The 25347-nt window shown below is 42.3% G+C and overlaps 3 protein-coding genes and 2 non-coding genes across 9 annotated transcripts in view; 2 read left to right on the plus strand and 3 right to left on the minus strand.

The window, feature by feature from the left end:
• intu (inturned planar cell polarity protein) overlaps positions 1 to 4767 on the plus strand; it is a 98940-nt gene extending 94173 nt beyond the window's left edge. For all 3 annotated transcript variants that reach the window (XM_049569507.1, XM_049569506.1, XM_049569505.1), the window contains exons 11-17: positions 24 to 242; positions 366 to 458; positions 715 to 1146; positions 1387 to 1481; positions 1580 to 1769; positions 3637 to 3779; positions 3942 to 4767. In XM_049569507.1, coding sequence (XP_049425464.1) covers positions 24 to 242; positions 366 to 458; positions 715 to 1146; positions 1387 to 1481; positions 1580 to 1769; positions 3637 to 3779; positions 3942 to 4053 — 1284 coding nt within the window. In that variant the 3' untranslated portion in view covers positions 4054 to 4767. The remainder of the gene's footprint in view (positions 1 to 23; positions 243 to 365; positions 459 to 714; positions 1147 to 1386; positions 1482 to 1579; positions 1770 to 3636; positions 3780 to 3941) is intronic.
• On the minus strand, positions 530 to 601 carry trnad-guc (transfer RNA aspartic acid (anticodon GUC)). The gene has a single exon. It is a non-coding gene; the product is annotated as a tRNA-Asp (tRNA).
• On the minus strand, positions 2180 to 2251 carry trnad-guc (transfer RNA aspartic acid (anticodon GUC)). Its single transcript has one exon. It is a non-coding gene; the product is annotated as a tRNA-Asp (tRNA).
• ino80b (INO80 complex subunit B) lies at positions 4473 to 9541 on the minus strand. The gene is made up of 6 exons (XM_049569514.1): positions 9291 to 9541; positions 8437 to 8570; positions 6684 to 6864; positions 6436 to 6590; positions 5710 to 5882; positions 4473 to 5467 (listed from the first exon to the last, which is right to left on the minus strand). Exons 2-6 carry the CDS (start codon positions 8474 to 8476, stop codon positions 5003 to 5005), a joined length of 1014 nt encoding a protein of 337 aa, XP_049425471.1. The 5' UTR covers positions 8477 to 8570; positions 9291 to 9541; the 3' UTR covers positions 4473 to 5002.
• Positions 9542 to 9725: 184 nt separating this feature from the next.
• Positions 9726 to 23746, plus strand: aadat (aminoadipate aminotransferase). 3 transcript variants are annotated; one of them, XM_049569508.1, is made up of 14 exons: positions 9726 to 9876; positions 10317 to 10388; positions 11567 to 11735; positions 12436 to 12544; positions 14264 to 14338; positions 14449 to 14658; positions 14838 to 14903; positions 15067 to 15149; positions 17284 to 17380; positions 18090 to 18151; positions 18287 to 18351; positions 20305 to 20411; positions 23177 to 23278; positions 23371 to 23746. In XM_049569508.1, the coding sequence occupies exons 2-14, from the start codon at positions 10322 to 10324 to the stop codon at positions 23410 to 23412; spliced, it is 1254 nt and encodes a 417-aa protein (XP_049425465.1). In that variant the 5' UTR covers positions 9726 to 9876; positions 10317 to 10321; the 3' UTR covers positions 23413 to 23746. The 3 variants fall into 3 exon arrangements, with proteins under 3 accessions (XP_049425465.1, XP_049425466.1, XP_049425467.1); XM_049569509.1 differs by lacking the exon at positions 9726 to 9876 and adding an exon at positions 9879 to 9911; XM_049569510.1 differs by lacking the exon at positions 9726 to 9876 and adding an exon at positions 9881 to 10002.
• The last annotated feature ends 1601 nt before the right edge of the window (positions 23747 to 25347 follow it).

A 25347-nucleotide genomic window follows, 5' to 3' on the forward strand; every position in this document is an offset into this window, starting at 1 on the left:
CTGTGTACACACTCACCTTCCAGTCCTACCTGATCGCCAACCATCTGCCTAAAGAGGACCTGCTGGACGTGTGCCTGTACTGCCAGCACTACTGTCTGCTGCCGCTGGCATCTGAGCAGCGGGTGGGTCAGCTGGTCATCTGGAGGGAGGTGTTTCCTCAGCAGAGAGCCAACAGCAGCAGCGACACTGCGCCAGGCTACAGTCAGCCTCAAGGACGGCACTTCCTCCTCATAGTGGGGCTGGTAAGGAGGCAGTTCACTGACTGGTGGTTGGTTTGAACTTTGTTATCCACGTGCCATTTCCCAGTGTCTGCTCATAGTAATGTTTGTTTTCTCTGCTTGTATGTTTTCATCTCTCCACTTCAGAGGCACTTCATGCAGTGTGTGCTGTTGGAGGCAGGCGGCTGTGCTTCACCAGCTCTGGGCTCTCCAGGACCTGACTGTGTTTACGTAGATCAGGTGAACCTTTTTGAACTTTAAATAAATTCCAAACATGCTTCACATACTTGTGCTTCTTGGTGCAATAAATACTCCCCGTCGGGGAATCGAACCCCGGTCTTCCGCGTGACAGGCGGAGATACTGTCCACTATACTAACGAGGAAGGTGGAGGAAAGGCTCACAACTGGGGCTTTTATATCCATCTCTTTCTAAAGTACAAACTAATCTGTTGATCACTACAGTGTAAAGTGACACTCTCTGATGTTGTGACTCCAGGTGAAGGCCACCTTGCTGCAGCTGGAGGTGTTGGAGGCAGGTATTGAAGAGCGTCTGAATGCTCCACCTGCTCCCTGCCTGTCATGTGCTGACTGGTTCCTCCCTGCTGCCACGGCTCGCGACCGCCTGGACAGCCTGGCCTCCTCCTCCCCCGTCTTCAGCAAGCTAGCTGGGGCAGTTAAAGGCTCCTCCACAGGGGCCAGAGGCCGCAGCCTGTTTGGGGAGAAGGCTCGGAGGTCCAGCCCCCAGAGGAGCCTGTCGGACAGCGGGAGCGAGGGACAGATGGATGGAGGGTCAGGGTCTGGGTCATCAATGGCTCCAGGCCTCAGTCCACATTCCACCCCGGACTCTGGGAGGAAGTTAGGGGGGCGTCGGGACTCGCTGGGGTCTGGAGGGTCTGATGGGAGTGGGGGCAGCGGAGGCCTCTTCAAGGTACAGCTGTAGTCTGTTATTAACTCTTATGTTCGTGAACTGTTCATGAGCAGGTTATCTATAAAATGTAGAACATAGGAGGGAGACCATGACCAAGGAACACAATATTATACTTGAAGCTCATCCTGGAGATTATTTTAAGGTTTTCACCATATTTTTTGCCTTTAATCTTTTTTTTAATATTTTATATAATCTGTAATGGACTGTAATTATTTGACTTGTTGTATGTTTTGCCATCAGGTTCCCAGGATGAAGCACCCGAACCCATTCTACCTGGGCACACTGAAGAAGACCCTGACTGAAAGGGAGACAGAGGAGATGTACAACACCATGAAGTAAGTGATGGGAAATAATCCTTTTCTCTCATTCTAACAGCACGTACAGCTCATGTTAGCTACAACTTGGAAACACCTAAATGTTCTCTTTGTCACAGACTGACCTCAGGTGCAGAGAACACCTTGTTCCACTACGTCCTGATGGAAACTGTTCAGGGGATCTTCATTGCTCCGACACACAGAGAGGTGGCTCAGCTCAGCGGCTCAATCCACCCACAGCTCATCCGCAACTTCCACCACTGCTGCCTCTCCATACGGGCCGCGTTTCAGCAGAGTCTGCCAGCCAGGGTGAGTCGGAATTTACAAAGTTATAAATGAATATCGTCTGTAACATAAGACCTCCTCACAACTAACAGCAGTTAACACTCATCATGGCAAACAGCATTTGATAGTAAGATGAGGTGTTAAAGTCAAGATCACCTAAAGTCACAGCAAGACCAGATTCTGTTAATATCAGATCAGTAAGTTTGTCCATGGTTTCCCATCATAGCAAGATGATGACATAAGATCCAGCTTTGTGTATCCTGAGGGAAACTGTTTGGCAGCAGCTGTAGTACAAAGTAGGAAAGAACACAAAAATAAGATACAAATATAAATAAAGATGTAAGTTTGAAAATATCAAACAGATATCCAAACTATACACTGTGATGAAAATAGAAACAAGGTTAACAGCAAGGTTGTTCCTGGTGCAATAAATACTCCCCGTCGGGGAATCGAACCCCGGTCTTCCGCGTGACAGGCGGAGATACTGTCCACTATACTAACGAGGAAGTGTGAAAGTCAGCTGACAACTAAGGTATTTATATCTAGACACACAAGAAAAAATGGGAGGACAAAAACAAACAGGAAAAGTAGGCCTCAGGTAAGTTTGCATCAGGGCTGCAACTAACAGTTATTTTCTTAGTGTTTATCTGCCTGAGATCCTCTAGTGTTTCCCTTCTCTTTGTTCCAAGATCAAACATAAAGGTTGCAGACAGCCTTTTCTGTCAGGGTCCCTGGACTTTGGAATGACTTACCAGAACAGAGTAGAGATGCAAACTGTATCTTCTTTTAAGTTAAAAGAAAAAATAAATAAAATACAAACTCAACTTTTCAAAATAATATTTTATTGTATTCTTTTTTTAAATTTGTTTTATTGGTTATGTTTATATGTTGTGATGTGATATGTCAACTGTGAACGCTGGAAGTAGGAAAGGTTTTATATATTTTAATGGCATCTTATACCACTGACTGGATATACAGATGGACCACACAGCCCAACTTACTCACGCTGTTCAAAAATTAAGCCAAAATATCCTGTATATGGCTGCTGTTACCTTGCACAGGTGGCTTAATTTGGAGCCAGAGTCTGCGCAGTAGTGATCTCCACAGTATGGAGTTTCCACCCATACACCTGTATGACCATTTGTGAGCAGTGTCACTCATCGTGAGCATGCCACTTGGTATATACAACATACCCATTTTGATAGAATCAAGTAACACATTAAAACCAGACTCCACTGTAGTATGTCCTTCAAAATACATTACAAACATCATGGTGAAGTATGTCATACAAGATTTTTTTTTTTTTTTTTAAAAAGGGATAGTATAATATGTCATTCAAAATGGCATTAAAAACTTCAAAGTATAGCATGTTGTTCAAAATACCATAAAAACTTCATGCTGTAGTATGTCGTTCAAAATAGCTAAAAAAATTCATAATATAGTATGTCATTCGAAATCGAATAAAAATGTCATAGTATAATATGCCATTTAAAATAGCATAAAAATATCATAGTATAGCATGTCATTCAAAATTGCATAAAAAAATCGTAATATTGTATGTCGTTCAAAACTGTATAAAAAAGTCATAGTATAGTATGTCATTCAAAATATGATTAAAAAAGTCATAGTATAGTATGTCATTCAAAATATGATTAAAAAAGTCATAGTATAGTATGTCATTCAAAATATGATTAAAAAAGTCATAGTATAGCATGTCGTCCAAAATCATGAAAATAAAGTCATTGTATAGCATGTCGTTCAAAATTGCATAAACTTGTCATGTAAGTTGTCATCTCAGCTCTTCTGTGTCACCATGTACGAAAAATAATCTTCTATACATTAATGCTTTTAACCACTCAGCTAATTGTTAATGTGATTTCCTCTCCTGCAGGGCCGTCGGGCTGCAGACAGGCCTCAGGGCGGTGGTTGGGGTCTAGGTCCAGTGAAGGAACATGGGGTCTTATTTCAGTGTAAACCTGAGAATTGGACCGACCAGAGGAAACCTGCTCCCACCATGACTTACTGGGTCATAGGGTATGTCATGTTGAAATATTTTTATCTACAAGCCTTACATGTTCTGAATAATTGGGGAGTAAGGAAGTACACATCTGGTGAGATTTAGTTCTGCACCAGCTGTAGAACCTGTGGCTCCATGAACAGGGCATGTATCTCAGTCTCATTTGTTTTGTCTTCCAGGCGGATGTTGCTGGAGCCTGTTCCTCAGGAGTTCTACGTGTGTTTCCATGACTCTGTGGCAGAGGTTCCTGTGGAGATGGCCTTCAGACTCTCCTTTGGCCTGGCCCTGTAATGCGTCATTTTCTTGTATTAGATCAGTGACGCAATATTTGAACTATCGGAGCATCTGTGTCATTCTCAGGAAAAACTGTGGTGCAGGTTAAAAGCACCTGAGAGCAAACGTGGTACTGAACAGGGGCTGCGTGGAGTCTTAATCTAACAACATGCCTCCATTTCACATCTGATTTTCCTGCAGATAACAGCAGAGTGTGACTGTGGCCTCACAGCAGTGACAAACTAAGAGCAGTGAGTTCAGACCATATCATTTCTGTGCCTTGTTGTCTTCATGTGTGTGTTTGTGTGGATGAAAAGCCTCTCAGTGAATACCTCAGACACTTAAGTGTAAACCTCTGATAAGACCTTCCAGTGAGAGCAGTCATCAGGACAGTTTGCTAAAGTAAAGTTTACTTAACTGGACCAATAAAAACACAGTTTGTATGCAGTGTTGGAAAGGCATTTGTTAATTTAATATGTACAGTTTTGTATGGACATTGAGTCATTTGTTTAAAAAAGAAATTAAAGAAGCAACACAGTTTGTCTTTAATTCTTTCATAACTAATTTGCTTAATATTAACCTTTGTCAGTCTTTAATCATAATTTTCCATTATTGAGAACATTAATAATAGTCAGAGTGGAAATAATTCTACTCTTAAGTAGCCTTCACAAATGTAAATCATAAATATTGTACATATGGTACACAGATCTTTATAACGTACATAATTAAATTGTGTCACCAGCGTCACAGCAGGGAAAACCATCATTATTAATATGACACGGCTACAAAAAAAAGGGATGATAATAAAAAATAAATCCACATTCTTAGTCCTGTAACAGTTCAGTTCAAAGTGTGAAGCTCAAACGACACTGACGTCTGTGTGGCCATCAGATTTCACCGATATAACCACGTGAACTGTACACACCTTCATTTGTGTCCATGTGTAATGTATCTGGTCCTTTAAAGTTCACGCTGTGCTCTGAACAAGCAGCAGGTTCCTCTTATAACACTCGAGGCTGCACAGAGGAACCCTGGTCTTAGAGCAGGAGTACTTCTTGAGGTTGGTGCACCCACTGACCCCGCAGCTCACCTGCGCTGCCGGCGGAAGACAGGGAGGTGCTGGGGTCGGAGCGGGGACCCCTGTGGGGAAGGAGATGGCCATGCCCTGGGCGGAGTCGCTGTAGCGGACCATGGGACACTGACTCTGCTTGGACTTCCTCTCCCTCATGCTCTTGATCTTGGCCTTGCTGGTTTTCGTCAGTCTCTCTATCGTCTGGTTCTTGTTCTCCTCGGCCTTCTTGGCCGCCTGCAGGCGTCGCTTTCGGGCGCGCTCCTCCCGTTTCTGCATCATCTCTGCAGTCATCTCTTTCTCCTTGTAACCCATGGGGAGCTCCAGGAGGGGCTGGCTCTGCTGCTTGTGGAGCAGGGCTTTCTATAGGTGAACAAAACAAATACATTCAGGGATGCATGTTTTTAGTCACATCAAAGGGTAAGTTGACGTTATCCTCCCATGTTTTTGTGTGAAATTAGTCAGGCAGCAACGTAATCACTCACACTATTGTACCCATTCATCACCAATACACAAAAACATGGGAAACAGGGACCAGATTGGAAAACATTTATGATCAACAGGGGACTGAAGTACATGTATGTGCTGCCTCCGCTCTCCCTCACCTGTCTGGCTGTGAGCAGAGACTCGTCGACCTCCTTCTTCAGCTCACCGTTGTCGTCCAGCTCTCCCTTCTCCAGAGCGTCCAGCCACCTCTCCTCCTCGTCCACAGGCCCGCCCAGCATGGAGTCGGAGTCCATGTCTGGCATAGGGGACGTGGCCAGGTTGCTGTCTTCATCTGATACACAACACACAAGATGAATTTATTGTCCAATCAACATCAGAAAACTGTCTTGGCTGTGTTGATTAAAGTGTGCTGCTTATAAATAAAATAAATGAAATGAAATCACACATACAAACTGACGGCTGTTTTCTGTGTTTGAAAAAGGACATGTAGAGGTTTGATTCTGAGCTGAGGGGGACTTGATGCTGTGTGATTTTGAATGTGAGTGCAAAAATCGCTGTGTAAAGATGGCTGACAGCGTAAAAGTGGTGACTTCAGACAGTCCTGAACAAACTAATAATCAGGATTTAGATTCTAACTTAAGGTAAACCTCCACTAATGTGCTTTGATGTGGACTGAATCAATAAGGAAATGAAACAACATGTCTGCCTCTGTCAGGAGGAGGAGACAGAAAGAAGGGCTGGTTAAATAAAACTGGACAGTCTTCCTCATCTCAGGATTAACTAGCTCAGCTAACTCTAATCAAATAACTCAGTTATCATTAAACCAGCTCTCTGGAACACACCCCAGGTTTATAGTATCTTAACACGGAGTACTTGTAACTTACCCAGCCAGGCCCGATACTGTTCCAAAGGCACAGAGGGCTCATCGTCATCATCGTCGTCGTCCTCATCATCATCGTCATCATCATCAACATTATTAATAATCATCAAGGGAGAGGGAGGACAGGCCACACCAGGATGCACAGTGAAAGTGGGAACACTGAACAGGAGGACAAAAACTCACTGAGTGACTGGGTTCAGACGAAACTGAGCACTGACGCTATGTTTCACAAACAACCATCACCTCACTCACCTCTTGGTCCCCAGCGTCTGTCCTCCCAATTTGATCTTGAGCCGGAGCTGCGGAGGAGGCCGAGGAACCACGATGGGCTCCGGCTCCGGGGCCTCGGCGAAGCTGTGGTGCTTCCTCTTGTGCTTCTTGTGTTTTTTATGTTTCCGCTTGTGGACGCTGTGCAGGCTGGAGCTGCCTTCACCTGCAGAGGACGACAGGGAAGCAACACATAGATAAACATGCGTGAACTATTAAATCATGATTCATATGAAGCAAAATAAGTCCAGTAACACTTGTACTGCTAATGTTTGGTAGAGTGCTCACAACAAATGTACAAGTTGCAGCAAAATAAACAATAAACAAGACCTGCGTTTTTCCTTAACCCGCATGAAATACATTAACTCTTAGAGACGCACTCATTTCTGTCTTTTTTTTTTTTAGAAGAGGCAGGGGATCATAAGGGGCAGATAGCAGGTCAAGTGTATATGTTAAGTAAAAGTGCTCCATATTACTTGAAATCTGGGAACCTGAAGATTAATTTGAGGTGCACCTCAGCTCTGTGTGTCACGTTTTTCTAGTCAGAAATGTACCAAACATTAAGAATCTATAGGGGCTTAGGACATGATGATGGAAGGACATGTTGGCCAATTGTTGGGCAATTATTTGAGTGGATACCATTTGTTACACAGATTTGGTGCTACATTTATGCACTTTTTACCACTCAACAGTTGATAAACATGGTCAGAAATCCCTCTAAAACACTACATTAAGCCACCAAAACCCTGAGGAAGTCCGTGGAAAATAAAATGCTATGGTTTGGATTAAAAAAAACTATTGACATTTGGAGATTTTTGTTAGACTTGCATTTACCGGCAATTGGAAACCGCTGAGAAGCTTATTGTCAATAAACCTATTTAAGGCAAACATCCTCTGAATGCCCGAGGTCTCTAGTTTGTGGTTGTTAAGTTTCATGAGGCTGTGATCATCCTAGAGGTCACTATAGGACATTTTATTCAGTAAAGTCTGTTAAAGAAGAGGTCTCACTACACTGAAATGGCTACTGTAGAGACTGACATCATAACATGTTGACAAAATTTGGCTCATTGAATTACCAAGAGTGTCAGCTTTCCAGTTATACCCAATTTATGCCAAGACTGTTCAGAGACCCCAGTACACAGAAATATTTAATTTTACCCAAAACTTTATGGGACTAGCATAAAATGAGCATGTCTGTAAAGGGAGGAGTGGTGGGTACCTATACAACCCATTTTCATTCAGAATATCTTGAGGTGAGAGTTCTGCAGTTAATCCTGACACAAGGTATATACTGTATTGTACCATATTCCGTTAATGAGAAACCAAAATATGCCAGCTGGAGCACTCTGAAAGAAATCAGGATGTATACTGGGAATATGAATAACTGATTTCTCTGCGCTCATGTAAACACCATATCCCCTATGTGAATATCACAACCAGGATGAGCCTCGTCAACAGGTTATTCATGTTAATATAACCCCACTGAGGTGCAAATGTGCTACAGCAATGCAAAAATTGATTGCCTATAGACATGGATGTACAGCATTACATCTGTAGTGTAAGTATTGTTTTCATGCTACTGCACATTGTGTCCCATAATGTAATGCGAGTCACTTAAAAGAAGCTGATTTAACTTTTAAGATGTCTGCCTCATCACTGAGTGTACAGTTCAGTATAAGCAACCACAACTATGCCTTTCAAAATGATTCATTAAAAGCCAATAATCTCAAACACTCACCAAGAAACCTGGGGTGAATCATGTCTTTCCTTTTCCCCATTGAAACGATGAAAGGGATGTAAACACGAAGAACAGGACAGCCGTCTGCAGCTCTACATAGCAGCTGGGAAGTTATCTGGAAAAGTGAGCCGCTTCTGCAAAAGAGAGAAACACACCTGTTACCTTACACTGAACACTGAATGCAACAATAATAGAAAGGCAACAGTTATGTTGATTTGAGTGTGTGCAACCTGTCTTCTTTTCTGTGTTAGCTCAACCGCAGCAGCAAATTATTTACTTCTCATTTATTTAGAAAAGCTTTGACTTTGACTGTACCTCTAGCAGTGTTGCAAGGAGTCATTGTACCTGATAAATAGCCAAGGCAACAGCTACGTAGCTTCAGGTGCATGTTAGGTTTCCCAATTTGATGTGTTGCAGAGGCCACGGCAACACTTTATCTTTTTATTCATTTAGAAACTAACTAAAGGTTAATTTGAGCGAGACCGTTAGCTATGACTTTGACTGTATGAGGTTGCTAACGTTTGCTAGCATGCATTAAACGCCTAAAAGCACCCCGTCGCAAAAATAAACTCGAGTTATCACTGAGTTTTGAAAGAAACAGTCATGCCAACAACTGTAACCCTGAAACAACTTAGAAACAGATTTAAAGTTTAAGCTAACCTTACTATGTTTGTCTTGCGTAGCCATTTAGCACAACTAAGCTAACAACCGACTCAACTGCTACGTTGATTTAAGTGAATGTTAATATTCCCCCTTTGATGTGTTACCTTATCCGTTTCCTTTTCATTTATTTAGAAAATAATAAAAAGTTAATTTGATTGAGCCTGTTAGCATAGACACCAACTGTAACTTACCTTACTTAGCCAGAGGGTCGCTAACTTTTGCTAGCATGCATTCAACGGCTAAAAACACTCCCATCGCAAAATGTATTCAAGATACCACTTTGGAATGAAAATGAGGTAGCATAAACTGTAACCCTGAGATAAATGTGTCTGTAACAGATTTAAAATTAAGCTAAAATTGCTGTGTTTGTCGTACGAATCGAGCACAGATGTTTCCAGCTAGCACGACTAAGCTAAGTGAACAACGCGGAAGTTCACCGCGTCGTCACTTCCGGTTATTTTGAGCCCTCGGATACGGTTGACTGCCATCTTGTGGAGAAAAAACAAACTTAACCGGCGACTGACGCACAAGACTTCACACCTGTAAACATTTACAGCCGTTATGTTTATTGTGAATAAATTTAATTAGTTAAACAGGACCGACTTATTGAAGAAATTACCAAAATCTCTCGCATCGTTAGCTTTATTTGTGTTTTTGTTTTACACCTTGGGTAATGTAGTTCTCGCTGTGAACACCGCCTATTAAGACTGTGATCTGAGTGGCTCAAGAAATACATTGACCAGAAGTCACCGGGGCGGCCGAGCCGAGATACACAAGGTCAGTTACACAGCCGATGTGGTAGAGTTTAAAACGTAAATGCCATTAAATTTATGTCTTCTAATCGGTTTTATTTGTGACTGCCTGCTCAGTACAGTGTGCCAAGGAGTGCGTGTCCCCGCTCGTGTATGTCAGGTCACTTTAACACAGTCTAGAGTTGATTTAATTAATGTAACGTAAATATATAGAAGTGATTCAGTCGTGTGTCGCCAAACTTGTCTTTTATTCTGCCTGGAAGCATGTTGAACGTGGGAATTGTTTTATGTCGAGCTGTTTTTGGTTGCATAGACTTCATTAACTGCGTTTTATATTAATCAGAAAATAAGATTATAACAGTATAGATGCATCGCTAATTTTTTTTTAGGCATGCAGCAACAGGCGGAAGCTAAATGAATAGATGTGAGGACGTAACTGATTTTGCTGATTGTGTATTTTGACAGGAACCATGAACTACGCTCGGTTTCTGACAGCTGTCAGTGCAGCCAGGAAGCCTTCACCCATCAGGATCCTCAGTGAGTATTTCCCTCTGTGCAGCATGGCCAGATCAACCTGCTGCAGGGACCCCCAGGCGACATGTAACAGCTGAGCACCATTCCTCCCTGTCCTGCTGCAGAGCGTGCCGGCTCTGTATGCTTTAACCATCATTTGAGAATACCAAACATTCCCTAGTTTCAGCCTCTCAGGTGAAAGAATTTACTGCATTTTTGTGTCTTGAGTCTGTCTGTGAGTTTGGGGCTGTTGATGGGAGAAAATGTGCAATTTGAAGGAAACAGTGATGGACATTTATAACGAGTGTCTCACATTTTATAGACCAAACAATCAATGAATTCATTCTAAAAAAATAACTATAATAAAATTAAAGTCTTAAAACCAGATTTTAAGATAATTAAGCACCCAAAGGCCGTTGAAATGTCAGCTGATTAAAGAAGAACACACACTGATCCTCGTGCGTAAATGCGCACAGCGTCTCTCTTACAGTGGCAGCAGCTCTGCAGCTCTGCTCTCAGCTATGGTCACATGTTAAAGAATGTAATTAATATTTTTCTCACAGTGACGTTTTATTTCAGTCACCATCAATCCAGCATGTGCACGCGCATTGAGCACCCGCCTGTGTAGGCGCATCTTCCCATGAGAATAATGCGCCCTTTACACTGCAGAAAAAATACTGCTGTAGTAGTATTCCCTCCGAGTAGCCTGTCCAGAAAGCCACCAATGGGCTGGAGCCTATCCCAGCTAACACTGGGTGAGAGGCAGGGTTCACCCTGGACAGGTCACCAGACTATCACAGGGCTGACACATAGAGACAGACAACCATTCACACTCACATTCACACCTACGGACAATTTAGAGTCACCAATTAACCTGCATGTCTTTGGACTGTGGGAGGAAGCTGGAGCACCTGGAGAAAACCCACGCTACGGTCTCTTTTTACCAGATATAAAATGGAGCTCAGGGACTTAAACTCAGATGACAAAGCACCTGAAGGTCATGAACCATGTCAGATATAAGTGTAAGTGATGCATATTGTATGACAGGTGACACACTGACACACAGTTGGATGCTGAGGTAAAAACTGGGACACATTTGATTGAAAAGTTTTAGCATAAGCAGATGAAAATGGATGGATGGTTGTTGTCTGATAAGCTGAAGTGGTTGAAGTACAGTCATCTGTGTCTCGTCCTGTATGAAGCCGAGCTGCAGCAGCGTTCACCTCCGACCCTGATCTCTCTGGCCGGAGGAGCTCCCAACCCCAACACCTTCCCCTTCCAGTCAGCGTCCATCACAGTGAGGAATGGACAGACCATCACCTTCGATGAGACGGCGATGAAGAGGGCTCTGCAGTACTCTGCCTCTAATGGGTGAGAGATCAACACGGGAATCCTGTGTTTCTAAAATCAATCACGTCACCTTGAGACTTTCCAGAACACGAACAGAGACATTACTTTCAATTACATCAGAAAATAGAGCAGCAGTGGGTGGAGGTTGTCACTCTGCTGTGACTTTTATCTTTAATCACCACCTCCTTAAACTCAAACCTCACGTGACTCACACCACCTGCAGACTCCAGTGGTTTCTGTTGATTAATCAGTGATAACAGATAGTTTATATGTGATGCCTCGGGATTAAGGCAACTCAAATCCAGCTGTTATCCATCTCTACCCCTCATTTCCTGTCATTTTTCTCAAGTACTGTGATATAATAAATGGATAAAATGCCCACAATATAATGATTAAAAAGTTAATATACTGAGGACAAATCACAAAGAGTATTGTACACCTGCATGCCCAAGTTTATAGCTCTCTTGTGTGACGTTTTGGGCAGTAATATCTTGTTTCTGGGTTCTTATATAGTCTTTTTCTGCTCAAAAAACCTACCTAGCAACAGCATCTATAATTGAGTTAATACTGGAAACTCAGATACTCATAAATCGAGTGTTGTCTGGACTGACAAACACTGTAAGTATCAAAACAGAAATGTAATTTATTTATATAAAAACACCACAGACTATTACAAGTGTGAGCGTGACGTGTAGTAAGTTTAATTTCAATTCTTGTGCAGAATACCGGAGCTGCTAACATGGATGAAGAACCTACAGAAGAACCTCCACAACCCACCGTCTGCGGTGGAAATGTGTGTGACCACGGGGAGCCAGGAGGGGCTCTGTAAGGTACTGACACCACCAGCTGCAGCGCTGCTATTTACTGTCACTCATGTGTGTGTGTGTAGCCAGCTGTTAGAGGGTCACATGAAGACGTTAGTGTCAATAATGCTCTGTTGTAGGATCAGGAGGACCCTGGTGTTCTTTAAAGGGACAGTTCACCCCCAACTCAGAAATATATTGTTCCTCTTTCCTGTAGTTTATCAGTGTAGATTGTTTTTGTTGGAGATATCAGCCGTAGAGATGTCTGCCTTCTTTCCAATAGTAATTAATCACATTCATATACGCTAACTTTAGTAGGACTTAGCACCGCTGCATGTGTGTGTTAGAGGGAATGGAATGGAAGAGAAGGTGGAAGGTGGACTATTGCAAGCAATGTTTCCGTAAGTTTTTAATAACTCGGAACGCCGCGGGTCGGGCTGCATCAGTACATGTACATTCTCGGAACCCATCAGCTGTATTCGGTGTCTGACTTCCGGCAGACAGCGATACAGCCTCTGAGGGCAGACCCCCGATTTTTTGGCATTCCGGTTTGATTTGAGCGGAGGAGGCGAATTTCCATTTCCGACTTCCGTTTATACATAAGTAAATATGCTGAACCATTGCGATGGATTCAGAGTTTGCAGTGACGCCAATTATGTTCCGCCTCGTTAGTTCGTTGCATGGACCGTTTAACCTGGCAACAACTGCAGCCGGCTCAAATGTGACTGGTCAATATCGCGCAGACTACAAACAGCCTACAACCGGAAACCAGGGCTCTTCCGCTCTTCTTCCAGAGACAAGATCTCCAGGGTTTGCCTACAGACTCTACATTCACTGAATGCAGAGTCTGTATATAGAGACTAGTACATGTAAAGCAAGTGTGTCTCTACAGTTGGCAGCTGTGCATAACCGTCAGCAGTTTGTCTCACCTGTTCCTTTTCCTCATCGGACTGCCAATTCAATGCTCAAAGTGGGGTCGATGACTGCTGAGGACACTGGCCTCATTCGTGTCTGACAGTTACCACCTCCTTTCGATCTCCTCCAGCATGTTAATGGTGATAAAACAAAACAAAAATGGAAATATCTGAATACTGATTTGGATGTCAATTACCACGGCAATGATTGAAACTTGGATGAAGATTTGAAATAATCGGGTTAGCCCTAGAAGTGTGCATCTACTGCTAGCTCACCTAGCACCACTGAGCTAGCTGATGTTACAGCTCAGTCGAGGAGGACGCCATTAATGTTTACATCTCGGGCTGACACGAGCTTGAGCCTGTTGTTGAGAGAGTAGATGCACGCTTCCTAATTGGCTGGTGTAATTCAGCAGAAAGAAAATAGTTCCTACATGAAACTGCTCACAACAAGGTCTGTGGATTATCTTGAGTAAACAGGTCATGATTTATGGAAAGAGACATTGCTGTTGAGTTTTTGAAATGTATTTTTTGGCACTTTGAGCACCACAAGCTGAGTGCCATCTAGTTCCATTATATTGGAGAGAAGGCAGACATCTCTATGACTCATATCTCCAACACTCTGTAACTCACACCAAAACAATCTAGACTGATACATAGCACTACATGAAAGAGGAATAATATGTCTTTTTGATTTGGTGTGAACTGTCCCTTTAACAGGTTAATAAACACACTTACCAATGTTTTATCAGCTTAATACTGTACAACTTTTGCTAACTTTAGAATCGCTTATAAACATGGTTTTAAAGTGATGATATGTTTTTGGTTGTAGGTGTTTGAGATGCTGGTCAACCCTGGAGACAACGTCCTGCTGGATGCACCCACATACTCAGGCACACTGGCAGCAGTGAGAGCACTTTCTTTATAACACACACACACACACACACACACACACACACACACACACACAGTGACTTCACCTTCTACGACCCTCTAACCTTCTGTTTGCCTCTGCAGCTTCAGCCACTCGGCTGCAACATAATCAATGTTCCCAGCGATCAGCACGGCATGATACCCGCAGCCCTGAAGGAGGTTTTGTCTCGGTGGGATCCCTCGGAGGTGCACAAGCCCAACAGCAACGCTCCCAAGGTCCTCTACACCATCCCCAATGGAGGAAACCCCACAGGTGCCTCCATGACAGCTCAGAGGAAGCAGGAGGTGTACGAGGTTTGTCTCCTGCAACTCACACAAAATACGACTGCACGCACACACTGCAGATGATTTGAATCACTCCTCTGTCAGGCAGTGAAGCGCTGACTCACCTTATTAGAACTTGTTGTGAAGCTGATTTCCCCACAGATTCACTGTGCCATTTTCAGTTAACGTCCTGCGGTCTGTTTAAATAGCTGGCCAGGCAGTACGACATGCTCATCATCGAGGACGACCCGTACTACTTCCTGCAGTTTGACAAGGTACAAAAAGAGTTCACTCACTTCATCTGTTTGTCAATGACAGTGACTTTACTGACATTTAAAAGGTGAAGCAGTTCATTTAGTCTCATCTGTTGTTACTGTGTGGTCTGATCTGAGCACTCTGACTCTGGATAACCATAAACATGTCTCATTTATTCGGCAGCCGTGGGCTCCCACGTTTCTCTCCATGGATGTTGACGGGAGGATCATCAGGACCGACTCATTCTCTAAGATCCTGTCTTCAGGGTGCGCTTATGAATTTGTGTGTGTGTGTGTGTGTGTGTGTGTGTGTGTGTGTGTGTGTGTGTGTTCACCCTGTTTAACCCCACTGCATGTGAAGCTCTGCTGTTACCATTTAAGATTTTATTGCCTCTGCTGCAGCACAGTCTTTGTGGTTTGTCCTTATGGAGAACAGGGTGTTTCTTTTCCAGTCTGTTACAGTGTTTAGTTTGCCTCTGTGATTCTTCACTGGTCACATCTGATGGTTTGAAAACATCCTTTGCCCAGTTCAGACCAAAGATTCGCAACATTACAAGTTGAAACAGGCAGCTACTTGTAATGCGCAGCTCTGCAACGTTCTAAAAACCTGCCAGTTCACACCAGTGCAACCAGATGAGATGGTGTATCATCTCTATGCAACAACTCTCTGTACATTGTTCTGATTTGCAGCTTTTCAGGTTTATTTTGTGGCTGAATATAATTTGTAGCTTCTTAAAATATGAGTGAAGATAGAGATAGTGAGATACTGGCTACTGCTGCATTTGCAGTAGTGATGAAACAGTGAAAAACGGCAAATACACCACAATAATATCAGTGAGCAGCATCAATTAATCAGTGAATGAGAATGTGTGTGTGTGTGTGTGTGTGTCGGCGGGGCACAAGCACATACAGCGAGCAGCAGTAGCGACCCCCCGACCGACACTGGCACACTGTGAGGATGGAAACAGAAGGTTCGGACGAAGCACCTGCTGCAGCAAGCGAACACGTCATCCGCTGTCATTTTGACTTAGTAGATACATGTGACGTGCTTTTAATTCTTTTCTCTGCAACGTTCTAAAACTGTTCGTCTTGTCGCAAATCTTTGGTCTGAACTGGGCTTTAGTTTGTTTGTGTTATTGTGTGACTTTGGTGAATCTGAGCTAACCCTATTAAACATCAGTGTGGGACACTGGTGTTTAATAGGGTGATAAACAAACTAACCGATCGAGGCAGTGGTAGACCAGCAGCTCCTGTGTTCTGTGAGGTAAAATCACTGGTTTTGTCAAAGGAGTCTGGTGACATTAGGGTGCATAGCTAACCACTTCAGAAAGGGCCATCTGTCAGTCAGGGAAAGCGTTGAAAATATTCTAAACATAGTATCATCCACTTAAACTGACACTGATTTTATTAGGTAGCTAAAATACATTTTGCTGCCGCCCCTGTCCACAGCAGTACATTGCTTTGCTTCTGTGGCTGTACTCCTGCCTGCTTCTCCAAACTGTGGGTGCGCTTACCACCATCTACTGTATGTAATACACTGATTTTTCAAAACAGAGTTATAAAGTGCTTTACATGTTAAAAATTAAAACAGACAAGACATGAAAATTACTGCTTTTAACACAACTGATAAAAACACTTTAGTGTGTAAAAACAGGAAATAAAAGACAGTTTAAATGAACTTAAACTCAAGTAAAATCAAGAAAGGTTCTCAGATAAAAGTATGTTTTAAGAAGGGACTTTAAAGAGATCTCTGACTCGGCCGACCTGATTTCCTCGGGCAGACTGTTCCAGAGCCTTGGGGCCCTGACAGCAAACACTCTATCCGCTTTAGTTTTCAGCCGGACCTCTGGAACAGACAAGAATCATCTGCCCGAGGACCTCAAAGTACGTCTTAAATCTTAAAAAAAAAAAAAAAGAAAAAAATTAAAATCTATTCTAAAACACACAGGGAGCCAATTTAAAAAAGCTAAAACTGTAGTGATGTGGCGACTTTTAGACAATACTGTGTTTCAAACTTTGTGTATGTGTATTTCTTTACCATATTAGAGGCACGTTCTTGCACATATACATCAATAAGCATCTTAAACTATGAGGTCATGCTCACATTTTCCCAGATCAGAGTCTTAGAAATCAGACGTTTGACATGATCAGAACAGATTTGTGTAGTTTGAGGCTTAGCGAGAGATTCAAACCCTCACAGATTAGGACAGCGTGTGCTTTTTTTGATAACAGATTTTCTTCTGCATTTGATCATTTAATCTATACTATATTCTAATCTCATTTTGAAATTAATATTTTTATATTAGAGACCAGGCATGAGGCAGTGTATATCCAGAGCTACATTATGCAGGAGTGCAACAGCAGGTTTATGTCTCTGACTACGTGTGTGTGTTTGTTTCAGGCTGAGGATAGGTTTTGTAACCGGTCCCAAACCGTTGGTAGACAGAGTGGTGCTCCACATCCAGGCCTCCACGATGCACACTAGCACCTTCACACAGGTAAATGACATCTTGATTGAACTCCGCCACACCCTGTTCAGTCAACAGCTCACATTAACTGGTTTAGCTGCAGACAGATTCCTGCTCTCAGGTCATGTGGGGTCATGTACTCATTTAAACGTATTACTTTAAAACTCTGTCGTCTATCACAGAAATTATCTTTAAAATACTTTGCATTAGTTGGCTGAAATGTTTGATGAGTTCTGTGTGGCACCCTCCATCAACCTGACATCTCAATATAAAACTGTAAAACACTGAATCCTGATCCTGGCAGTAACAGTACGTCACCATGCAGCAGTGAGCACACATCAGGGTGGTTCAGTGTGCTCTCTACACACACCACATACTTGTGCTCACTGCCAGCATCTCGCTCCACCCCTCTGGCACGCCATCTTTGCACAAAATCACCAGCAAAGGGGTGTGTCGTCACGCCAACAGTCAGAGCCAAGCAAGGCGTTGTGGTGTGTGTGGATCAGCAGCAGCTGCAGAGAAGGGTTTAATAAGGAAGAAGAGGGAGATTAATTAAGATCTGCCGCCATCCTCCTCTGACTCAGTCCACGCCTCTGCTTTTTTAATCTGGACGTTATAACTGAGAGGCTCTGTTGTGAAAGACAGAAGGTGTGGCATGTGTGCAATCATAGACATGCAGATCTGAAGGTGTAGGCCTCTGTGAATCTGTCCTCACCTTATATAACCTGCTTTCTTTCAGCTCATGGTGTCTCAGTTGTTGCACAGCTGGGGCCAAGAGGGTTTCCTCCAGCACATAGACGGGTACGTTTCCTCCCACAGTGCTGTTGCACAGCCACACCTGCACTGCACCACTGGTTTGATTGGTTTAGAAACACAATAAGATCCATTTATATCCCTCCACAGTGCCATTTCAGTGAGTTTTCTCATCTCTCACAGGGTGATTGAGTTTTACAGGAAACAGCGCGATGCCATGATCAGCTCTGCGGACAAGTGGCTCAAAGGTTTGTGGGAAAAGCACAGAAAACTGTCGAGTTCAACTTCAGGTTTTCCTTACTGTTACTGTAAAAAACAACCAAAATATTTTGTAGTAGTTTCAAGTAGGTTTGCTTGTTTCAGTTTTTATTGTTTTAAAGGTTTGTTTTAGTTTTTTTTAAAAATAGTTTTAGTATCAGGTCTAGTTTATTTTATTATAATATGGGGGGTATTTCTCAGAGGTTACATTTAAGAAGTTTAGATTAGATCTTAGGATACAAACACAGCACGTTGTAAAGCCAGTTGACTTACAGTCACAGTAAAGAAAACGGCACCTGGCATACCAACACAACACCACTTCATCCTGTTAAAACAGTATTTAGAATTAGGATTAATTTTATAAAAAACCCTTTTGATTCTTTTTGATTGGTGTACCCTTACGGACTAAAGGAACATAAAGAATTGACCGGGTAATCGACAAATGGACAAGTACTCTGACTTAGTGACAGCTTTAGAGGAAAGTAGTCACCATTTGTTTTTCACCAGGCCAGTAAATCTGAATGTATTACAGTCTTGTGGTGCTCATGGTTCCAGTAAAATGAACTGAACGCTTGAATTATGGAGAATCTAACTGAGCTAACAATGTGTAGCATCTCCATATTGACCATTGTTTCAAAATTTACATTTGTATGTGCGATCTAAACAGCTATCTAATGTTAGCTCAAGTGGGTAGCCAACAATCCTGTGTTATACATCCAAGGAATTTGGAACCAGACCAGGCCTCTAATTGAGACAGGCCTTTATTTGTCCCTAGTAAAAGGGACTGGGTGTTTAATAGGGACAAGGCTTTTAATTGAAAATTTACAGTAGTTTTGGTTAACTGTAATAACCTTGGTACCTTTTAGTATTATTTCTACTAAAAATTTAAAAAATGAAAAATAAAATCTGTATCAAGCTAGATCTGACATTTGTGCATTATAGGTTTCCTCTCTAGACTGTCCAGTTAGCAATACAAAAAGTCCAGTTAACAATAGAAAAAGTCCAGTTAGCGATACAAAAAGTCCAGTTAACAATAGAAAAAGTCCAGTTAGCGATACAAAAAATCCAGTTAACAATAGAAAAAGTCCAGTTAGCGATACCAAAAAGTCCAGTTAGCGATACAAAAAGTCCTGTTAGCGATACAAAAAGTCCAGTTAGCGATATAAAAAGTGACTAGCTTCAGTCTTTACTGTTGCCCTTTACTGTTATGGCGAGATAGTGTAGTTCCAACCATTCAAGATGGCTACTCTAACTAAATAGGTGCATAGGAGAGGGACGAGTTCTAGACCTTCATCAGGCAAGAAAGCCTTTTGCTTGATGGTGTAGTCCGCAAACATCCAAATAAATGGGTTTTTTTTTTTGTTTGTTTGTTTTTGCAAGTTATACAGTGAAGAGGAGTTTGCTGTTTATTCAAGACTTTTATGTCATGTCATGTAGCTGAAAGCTCTGGAAAACCAACTAACCATATTTTTTTTTTGTTAAACTAAAGTCATTTTCATAAATGCAGACTCTCTGAATTATTATAATCCTGTATGGTCAGACTTCTTAGTGCTTTAAAGGCAGAGAAAGAAAAAAACAATTTGTTGGTATGTGTTTGTTTTACCTGTTGGGGCATGGGTTTGTGTTGTAAAGCTTTAGAACAAAGAAGCAATGCCTCTGAGACACAAACAAGAGGACGTGAAATTAGCTGTCCAGATTATTCCCTGCTGGAAACAAATAGACAGTTGAAGTGAAAAGTTTAAGATGTCTGAGTCACATTAGTACAGTTTTCTTGGAGCCACCACCTAGTGACCATTTGAGGAACTACACATTGAGACACTTTCACATTGATATGTTGATTTACACACTCAAAAAACATGTCAGCACACACCCAGGCCTTTCCTTTCTTCCTTTTCTAATGCGTGTGTGTGTGTGTGTGTGTGTGTGTGTGTGTGTGTGTGTAGATGTAGCAGACTGGCACGCCCCATCAGCAGGCATGTTCCTATGGATCAAACTGAAGGGCATAGCCGACACCCAGCAGCTCATTATGGAGAAAGCCTTGGAGAAAGAGGTCAGAACATGTTCCTGTTGTATCTCACTTTAAACCCTCACACACCAGTCTCAATCCAACGAAGGTTAACACAAACTTACTGTACTCTATTATGCTCATAGCAGGTACCCAGAATGCATTTCAGTGTTGGTTTTTTTCCCCTCTGTGTCTGTTTGTGAGCAGATATTTTGCACCAGGGGCAAGCAGGGTTTGTGTCTGAATAGAGCGTAGGATGGTGCAGGCAAAGCAGCCATTGTGTTCTCTCTGAGTGGGTTTAGCAACTGAGTGTTTTCCCTCCCACACACACACATGGAGCATTTGTAAATCCCTGCTAGCGAATAGCCGATTAGCTGTGTATAAACAAGAGTGGGCACAATCAGGCTTTTCCAAGGTCTGCACGCAAGGCTTCCAGGATATTTTAAACATCCACACAGCAGATAGTGAAGACTCCCCAGTGTCTGACTACGCTGCTGACAGAGAGAACAACACTTTAGATTATAGAGAATCCCCTTCAGTGCTTATCTTTACCATGATTTAAGCCTCTGTTTAATAGGGTGGATTGTGTCATGGGAAAGATTATTAAGATGTGATATTTCCAAAAGATGTTAAAGGGGTAGTTTGACATCACCAAGAGTTAGACGAGAGGATTGATGCAACTCTCATATTTGTCAGTTTAAGGGGAACTTTGATGTTTTACTGCCTAGACGATATTTTCTCTTTAGATGATGAGATGTCATGTTTGAAGTCAGAAATGGGCGCAGCACTATTGATATAAAGGAGAAGTCCAGTATTTTGCGCTTTGAGCCCCATTTCTGGGTTGTTTATCATGAAAAGCCCTTTTTAAACAGGAGTTGTGCAAATCTGCGGGAAAGCCCAATCAGTCTTTTTTCAGCATTGGCAGTATAAAAACAAAATCGGGGAGTGCAGCAAAATGCCACCTGCCTAATTTTGTTTATACAGAATGTGCCTTTTTCGGGGCAATGGGGGGTGTGAGCAAGTCACAAAACGTGTAGCTCAGCGTGTGACGTAAACAGTGACGTGGGAGGGAAGCTGCAGCTGGTCAGTCCTTCAGCAGTTCTCTCGTAAGTCGGCCCGTCCTTCACCGGTTAATGGCCTCTTCATTTGCAAGGACAAGGAGGGCGTGCTATTCTTTGTCTCCCCAGTTGCTCATCTTTACAGTGTCTGTCAGGTTTACATTTCCCTCTTGCTACTAGCTGCTTGCTAATTCCTGCCATCAGCTGTTTCCTGTTTATCCACCGCCAGTGGGTCGCACGTGAGGCGTCATCAACAGCTCCTCCCGTTGCAGAGGGCGCCTCTGTCTGTTAAAACTAAAAGGGTTCCGCCAATATGACTACCCTACGAGGCGGAAAATTGGGCACCTCAGATCAACTCGCCAATCCGGCTCTGTGTGTCTAAACGCTCGCAGCTTGCCGGCAAAATGGCCCAACATTCACTGAAAATCTGGCAGTGTAAAAGGGGCTAATAGAGTGGCTAAGACCAAAACTGTGACGATTGCTCCTTTTCTGAGAATTTGGCTTTCCCAGCCTGTCTTAACACTGCTGCCTATGGCCATGTGTATATCTGTCCTAAAACCACCCTAAACGTTTGTTTTCAAAGCCATGAAACTCACAAAGTGGTCAGTGGTGTTCGTTGATATTTTGACATAAAAATCGTAGCAAACTGTGGTTTCCATCCGTGTTTTCGCTATTCATCTCGATTGTGGAACTATTTTTTCTGCTGCCTCACACCCGTGTGTAAACTTTCACTTGATTGTTTGTTTGAGCCTGAAGCGTTATACATTCCAGCCCACTTGATGGCGATAATGCTCCTTTAAGTGGGTGTCGCCAACCAGCAGGAAACCATTGCAGTGTAATGGGACACAGAGAAGAAGCAGAAGAAGGAGGCTGGCGTTACAAGCGAGCAATCCGTTGTGCAGTTTTTTAAACTTATTACAAAACGTCTTCGTTCGTTCTCGTTCTTCCTCCAGGATCGCACACAGCACTGTCGAGCCGGCACTTTCACTGAGCTAAAAGACTACAATGACTACAACCTTGTCGTAAACAATCCCCTTTGCGTTTCCGGTGGCGATTACTACCAACGGACAATGAGGCTTCCTATAGAAAACCAATGGATTAGACAAAATGTCAAATAAATTATCACGGAAACCACAGTTTGCTACGATTTTTATGTCACAACATCAACGAACACCACTGAGTTTCATGGCTTTGAAAACTAACGTTTAGGGTAGTTTTCGGACAGGTTCACACATGGCCATACACAGCATTATTAAGCCAGGTAGGGGAGAGCCAAATTCTCCGAAAATGAGCAATCGTCACAATTTTGGTCTTAACCACGCTATTTCATCATAAACAACCCAGAAATGGGGCTCAAAGTGCAAAATACCAGACTTCTTTAAGATCAGTGTTGAAAGAATGGTGTGAATTACTCTTGATGAAGGTTTACAGGGGCAGAAACGTGAGTATAACCAGTGTATGGGATCTTCGTTTCAAGACTCAAGTGATTCTTTCCAACGCACCTGCATCTGAGATAGCTGGATGTGTGAATATCTCCCTTTTAAACATTTTGCATTGTCCTGAAAATTATATTTGATGGATCTCTCTGGTGCTCTGGCACACAAACAACTGCTGGTAAAAACAAAGCACGGTTTTGTTCTTACGAAGAAGATTAATCACTAGTTCATCCCCTCAGTTCGAAATTAAAAGATCAGCTGTGTAAAAACTAAAAATACTAAGTAACATGAGTCACGGGTGTCTGTGTGCTAAAAGGTGCTGCTGGTTCCCGGAGGCGTCTTCATGATCAACAGTAGTGAGCCCTGTCCTTATGTCAGAGCGGCCTTTTCTCTCTCCACACCAGAGCAGATTGACGAGGTACGTACACACACACACACACACACACACACACACACACACACACACACACACACTATAATGACTCTAATCTCACACCATTATTTCCGCAGGCTTTCAGAAGACTCTCTTCTCTCATCAAAGAAGCTTTGTGATCAAAGATCTATATCACCCTAAAAGATGCTGCATTATTTTTCTAACTTACTATTGAAGTGTTTTATGTTAAAATATATTAACGAGTTTTAATATATTTTAATATTGTGTAACCTCTGACTGTATCTATACTGTGATCGAGAGGGGACACTCAGGATGCATGCACTTGGAGCTGAGCGCTGGAGCTCATTTGGAGCAATGGATAAGTTTATGAACAAAAAAATATATATAGTTGTTTACTTCATAATTTGTTGCTCCATTGTTACACTACACAGTGAAGATGCCTTGATGTTTTTCATGTACAAAAAAGTAAATAACTTTTTTTATCAGTCTGTATTTTGTGTCTTGAGTCTGTGTGTTTGTGACTGCTGCTCCACTAAAACCTCAAAACTTAAACCTGATCACACCCGTTCAGATAGATCAGCAACTTACATTTCTGTTAAAGTGATGATGTTTTTTAAGCTGTTATCTTTTTCTCTCATTATCGCAAATGTTGCTTTATTGCAGTCTAGCAAGGTTCAGTGTGCATATTTTGGAAAGGTGTCATTTAAAAAGTCGGAATGAAAATATGATATACAGTCGTCCTAATCATCACAAACTCTTACGACACTTGACGGGACAAAGTACAGGTACACCTTACTAGTACCAGGTTGGACCCCTTTTGCCTTCAGAACTGCCTTAATCCTTAATGGTGTCATAGATTCAACATGGTGCTGGAAACATTCCTCAGAGATTTTGGTCCATATTGACATGATGACATCACACAGTTGAATGAGATGTTTTTATCTACACACAGAGTGGGTCCTTGTTCACAGAATCCACCATGTTGCACCACCATGTTTCTACAGTAGCCCAGGACAGACAAACAAAACACTAGCTCTAGACAGTGCCATTCTTGTTGTCGTGTCAGCCATTGTGCTTCTCCCACACTCTTGGCAAACAGAAGTTGTAGTTGGCTGCAGTGTTGCAACCTCACCACTAGATGCCACTAAATCCTAAACATTGCACCTTTAAGGGTCCAAACACCAGCAACACTTGTATTGAGAAACTGGCTCAGTGGTTATCTCTGGCACAGACAAAAAACACAAGTCATCAGTTTCACAATAAAGTTCTTAAAATGGCAAGTGTTGCAATCAATTTAACACAGTTTCCTCTTTTCTGTGCCTCTTTAAAGAAGGTAAATCGTGCCAGAGACACTGACTCTACTTCTGTATTTTTACTTTGCTTCCAAAAAGCATACAACAAGAGGTGTCTTATCTAAATATGTAACCTTATTTCATAAAAATTAAACCCCACATATTGAAGAACCAGCTAACACCAACATTCAGAGTCCATGCTGGTTTATAGAAACATTTGAGAGAAGAAATTAGTCGTGCATTTTAAGAGCTTTCTTCATTTTAAGCAGGTTTGAAGTTCAACCATCTGTGTTTCCTGATGACCTGAAGAAACACCCTCATGCTTAGTGATCACATAACAGCACATGCTGACAGCTAGCTAGTCTGTGTGATGGTGAAAACTGTTTTCTTTTCCTTTGTACAGACTTTCTCCCTGCTGTGTTAATATGTAGCACTTAGTGAGCAGTGTGACGGAGCTCTCAGAGGTGTTTGTGTAAAGACAAAACCGTCATAACAGGGTCAAAGTGTCGGCTTAAAATCAGGCTTTTGTAACAGTTGTTTACTGTGAAGACTGCAGTATATTGCTGTGTGAATATACTCCTCTTTAACTATGTCTCCCAACTCCTGCATTTTAAATTTAACTTTTGAAGAAGTAAAATATTAGCAGTTAGTGATCTCTGTCAGAGTGTTCAATTCTGGAGTCCTAAAGGTGTACAGTCTACAGCAGTGGTTCCCAACTGGTCCGGCCCTGGGGTGCAGATTTCTCCTTTCTTAGTCATTAGTTCAAAGTCCACACAGTTTAATACAAAACACTTCAAAATA

Source organism: Epinephelus fuscoguttatus, linkage group LG23, assembly GCF_011397635.1.
Source record: "Epinephelus fuscoguttatus linkage group LG23, E.fuscoguttatus.final_Chr_v1".
NCBI classification, from domain to species: Eukaryota; Metazoa; Chordata; class Actinopteri; order Perciformes; family Serranidae; genus Epinephelus; species Epinephelus fuscoguttatus.